This window comes from Brassica oleracea, chromosome C4 (genome assembly GCF_000695525.1).
Source record: "Brassica oleracea var. oleracea cultivar TO1000 chromosome C4, BOL, whole genome shotgun sequence".
NCBI lineage: Eukaryota > Viridiplantae > Streptophyta > Magnoliopsida > Brassicales > Brassicaceae > Brassica > Brassica oleracea.
In genome coordinates, this window is record NC_027751.1 from 32,975,443 (window position 1) to 32,976,971 (window position 1,529).

At 34.8% G+C, this 1,529-nt stretch overlaps 1 protein-coding gene across 1 annotated transcript; it reads right to left on the reverse strand.

Moving 5' to 3' along the window:
* Nucleotides 1–213: 213 nt before the first annotated feature.
* LOC106338699 lies at nucleotides 214–452 on the reverse strand. Its single transcript, XM_013777616.1, has 2 exons — nucleotides 277–452; nucleotides 214–217 (listed from the first exon to the last, which is right to left on the reverse strand). Exons 1-2 carry the CDS (start codon nucleotides 450–452, stop codon nucleotides 214–216), a joined length of 180 nt encoding a protein of 59 aa, XP_013633070.1.
* Nucleotides 453–1,529: the final 1,077 nt, after the last annotated feature.

Genomic DNA, 1,529 nt, shown 5'->3' on the forward strand with positions numbered 1-1,529 from the left:
AAATTAATAAACATAGACTTCATATATGGTATAAAAAATTGATTATGCACATCCAAATATATTTTAAGTTAGAACTAGACGTTTAGAAGTATCAAATAGTAATATTGGAAAAATAAGTAGGAGAAAATAGTAGAACAGAAAATTTTATATTAACAAACTGCAAATCAATTTTTTTTTTTTTATAAATGTAGAGACAGAAACATATATTAATATTTATCTGATAAATACATACTACGTTACATCTTACATATGGTAATCACCAAAAGAGATTCTCACTTGCACGTAAAATGGAGATAGAGAAACACAAAGAGCAAGACAAGAGGAAACACCAAGATAAGTGGAGGAGATGGTGGAGCCACTGGTCCCATCATTAGCGGAACGAACAACAATATCATCGCAAAGACCACAATCGCCATAATCGAACCCATTCCGATTCCATATTCATTCGCCATTTTTGTCTCCTTGTCTTCTGATTTGGTATGTTGTAATTTTTCTTGTGCAAGTGTGTTCATTTGTTTGTTGGACTATTTATAAAGATGTTCAGACATCTATTAACACTTGTGTCATTTGACCAAAAACGAGACAATGTTTCGCGTATCGTTGCATCGCACGAGAACAAAGCCGTATGCACGTTAAAAATAACCACCACAAGCTTCAAAATGATGCGTTTTTGTCTTTGTTGTTTGCTGCCGCCATGCGTTTATTTGAAAACGCAGCGTTTTGCGTCGCAATTGATGTAGAAATGGAAATCTCAAATGATATTCCCCGCTCAAACTACCAAATCGAAGACAATCTAAACCCATTTTGTGTTCTTGAGGTGACATTTACATTAAGTTACTACCGTCATTACTAAGTTGTTTCTTTTCTTCACAATCAAAAATCAAAAGGCCTTTTTTCCAAAATTCATAAATTATTTTGTTGATAATGTCGACTTCATCGACTCGCCGCAGGCTGAAAGAAATAAACCTGGCTGGAGACAGGATACATCTTATGGAAATAAATCCTAGAGGTCTGTTACTCCACTTTCGATCTCTAGGAAAATCCAAATCCCATTCTCCAGAAATCATTATCAAGAAAATAGATAAACTTGATCTCTTGATTCCAAATCTGATTGTAAAATTGAGAAGATTGGGAAAATACTTTGGATAATGCTGGGCAGGCAATCAAGATGAGAGGGAACGAAGGAAGTAGCAATATTAATACTACTATATACCAAAGCAAGCTGCACAAGAAGCTTGCTTTTCTTGAAGTGAAGGTTAAGAAATCGTCGGATATCAAGAAGACAAAGGACATGCTGGAGTTGAATAACCAAGACTCATCTCATGTTATAGTCTATAACATACATCGGAAGATCACAAGCATTGAAAAGTCTCTAAGTCATGTTGTTGGAGGTTCAGATGAAGAGAAGAACAAAACTTCTTTGTCCAAAAAAAAAAAAACTACTTGAGTGGCGAAAGTAAGAACTATGGTTAAAGGGCTAAATAAGGAAGATCTGGAAAGCAAACTCTTTTCTTACCAGAGGTTGCTAA

Bases quoted from the DNA above. Each gene is read 5' to 3' on its own strand.
- LOC106338699 (XM_013777616.1), bottom strand. From the start codon at position 452: ATGGCGAATGAATATGGAATCGGAATGGGTTCGATTATGGCGATTGTG.